This window comes from Cyphellophora europaea (genome assembly GCF_000365145.1).
Source record: "Cyphellophora europaea CBS 101466 unplaced genomic scaffold supercont1.9, whole genome shotgun sequence".
Lineage (NCBI taxonomy): Eukaryota > Fungi > Ascomycota > Eurotiomycetes > Chaetothyriales > Cyphellophoraceae > Cyphellophora > Cyphellophora europaea.
In genome coordinates, this window is record NW_008481815.1 from 1,545,414 (window position 1) to 1,548,308 (window position 2,895).

The 2,895-nt window shown below is 51.3% G+C and overlaps 1 protein-coding gene across 1 annotated transcript; it reads right to left on the reverse strand.

Moving 5' to 3' along the window:
- Nucleotides 1-672: 672 nt before the first annotated feature.
- HMPREF1541_09040 (uncharacterized protein) lies at nt 673-1,425 on the reverse strand (the record flags this gene model as incomplete). Its single annotated transcript, XM_008723358.1, has 1 exon — nt 673-1,425. One exon carries the CDS (start codon nt 1,423-1,425, stop codon nt 673-675), a length of 753 nt encoding a protein of 250 aa, XP_008721580.1.
- Between the last annotated feature and the right edge of the window lie 1,470 nt (nt 1,426-2,895).

The window sequence follows — 2,895 nt, forward strand, 5'->3', positions numbered from 1 at the left end:
GGCAGTTTTACCTATGATTGGAGGGCCCGTTACAGACGGCGTTAAGCTCAGCCGATAATGTGCAATAAGTTGATCAGGTAAGGGTAGAATAAGTAGAGCGTAGGCACAAGGCCAATTTGGTGTCTCAGATCTCGAAGTCAGTGTCTTTCCCGAGGCGACAGGTAATTCTATGTAACCTCATAGATCAATAAGATATCCAACACTGCAACACGTTCAAATTCCAGGTCTTACGGCATAAGTCTAATTGTTCTAAACTCTGCCAATGCGCACCTTGCCCTGTCTTTGATACATCTCACTGAAACGTTGGAATTGAAACTATGTAAACATGGCGTTCAGAGCTGACGACGACTATTTGAGGCCTTTGTGCTCGATTCTTGTCATCCACCAGTCAGCGTGGTGAAGACCCGAGTGCCAAGAAACGCTTGGGATCATCCCCCTGGCTGTCCGAACGTCATGACCATGATCCTGGGGGCCATGTCGAGACTCATGCCATACTCTACGGATGCTAGACGCTCTGGATCCAGCATCCTCGTAAACCGTAGAGGTGCCTTCCATATGGCTGAAATAGCAGAGAGGGTCGTTGTGGAAGGTGTTGCTCGGAGCGCGGGTGGAAATTTTCGAGGCGCTGGAAAGATTGTGTGAGATGACAGCTGGGGTGGCTCCGATTGCCACTCACCCGGTGAGGCATGCGCCGGCAACGGCGGGATAGGGCGGGGGCGGCGTAGCGGTCAAGTCATGCCGACGGAATGGGTCGGGCGTTGTGGATGTCATACTTGTAGCCATGCGCACATTTGAACGCAGCTGAGAAGGGGACACGTCATCTCGATGAGGAGATGCAACCTCCTCGGCAATGCTGTGAATGCTAGGATTGGCATCGTGTACAATGGAGAAGCTGCCACCCATGAGTACTTCGGCATCGAACGAGAATATTCGTAGATGTCTAGACCATTTCTTGGAAGGGTCCCTTCGTTTTGCAGGAACCCGTCCCATGGCGTGTCTCCTGCGTCGGCGTTGAAGACAGAAAAAGGTCAGGGCGAGGATAAAAAGGGTGCTAATTACCACGGGTACGGCGATCGCGGCTTGTAAGCCAGAGTTGCATGATAGGCTACGACATGATGAGTTCTCGCCGTTTGATCCACTAGCGACGCGTGACGGAGAAGTGTCGGTTACTTCTTCGGATTCTGTAGGGATATCGGCTGGATGCGAAACACTCGTAGCCGTCACGAGCGTCGAAGGTGTCTGATTCGCAGTGCTTGCAGAATCGCTCGCCGTCGCAATTGTTGTCGGTATCGCATGTCCATCAGCCGTCTCTCCAAAGGCGGGATCCGATTGGCCATTGAACTGGTCATGCCCAACTGTGGTCGTGACGACGACGCCATTGTTGTCGGTGAATGTGATTCTTTGATTTTGCACTTGACCCGCCATTGGAATCCAGGCATCAGCGCAGTCTATCTTGGAGAAATGTTGAAGCAGCGGTGTGAATGCCAGGAATAACAGGGACGAAGGGAGGCAGCTTCGTGATGATTTATATTCTCGGAGTGAGGACGCACTAAATCTCGTTGCTTCCCATACAGTACTGTACCATTTATGAATCGTTGCTACTACCTATCAACGCCGACATAAAATACCGGGTTGTGGCCCGCGTCCGACACTAGACTCCGAAGTCATGGTGAAAGTTGAGCGTACCAGCTAAAGATAGAGCCGGAGGTGCTCAATGTCGCCTGCTCTTCCCGTTGAAAAAATCTCAAGTTCCACCTTCACTGGCTCACACGTAACTTAGTCATGCATACCAGACGAGCATGATGCGCTATCTCAAGGGCTGTGTCGGATTACGGCCTCCAATGTCAGCGTTTCAGACCAATCGTTCACCCGCAGTGTCCGCTGCTTTCACCGACGTTGAAGATTGATCAAGCTGAGTTAGCTATTTTGGAGCTGAACCGCTGGTACTTGTCGCAGTAGCAAGAAGGACTAAGAACAGGGCAAATTCGAGTACATCACAGAAAGTCGCGCTTCATAAAGATGCCACGCTCCAGGGTCAGCTATCGCGTGAGGCGTTTGCGCACAAATGCCGCAGCCCCGTAGTCTTGAGCCAATTTTGTCCATGATTGGCCCGAAACCAAAAGCTGGTATCCGGAAGAAGGGAGCCGCTACCGCCAAATCAGTCATCGGAAGGGGTGTGTGGGGTAGATCCACCGCGACCCCATGTTTTCTACATAGTCGAATCGCATCAAATTAAAAAGCAGATTTCGCGAGTCCGTTTAGTGGTCAGCTTCACACTCAAAACGGGAGCTTGAGACCTCTCCTGTTATCACGCACAAATCTCGCCTGAACACACAGTCTAGGAAATGATCTGCATATTGACTGGGAATGCTGCTGGGGCAAGGTTGGTCCTTGAATTTTTCCCTTAATGCAACGCACCGAGTGCTTCAGTTGCATGTTCCATCATGTTGGGAGGTACAGTACAGTAACGCCACTGTAGTATCCGAGCTGTAGAGTGAGTATCTACCCTGACGACATGATAATCTCAACTTATTGCTGTCGTCACCAACCCAGCACCGGGCATCCAGTAATCGAGTAGTAGCTCCCTGGACATGCATTACCGAGGCCACCAGCCCCCATCTCTTGTGTTCAGGATAATGCACGCCCTACAAGATTCCGGCCCCTCGGGGCCTCAGCATCCTCAGCTCTGGAAACGATGTCTTCCCAGCAGCACCACATGGATTATGATGCACGCCGGGGACTACTCATGCTGCGTTAAATCGTGCCAATAAAAACAAGCATCCCTGCCCGAATCTTCACGTGCCGTCGACAGACTGGGCATCTAGGTTGTTGTTCGAGCCAAAATTGCAGACATTGTGAATGAAACCTATGTCCACAGGGCAAACACTTTGGCTG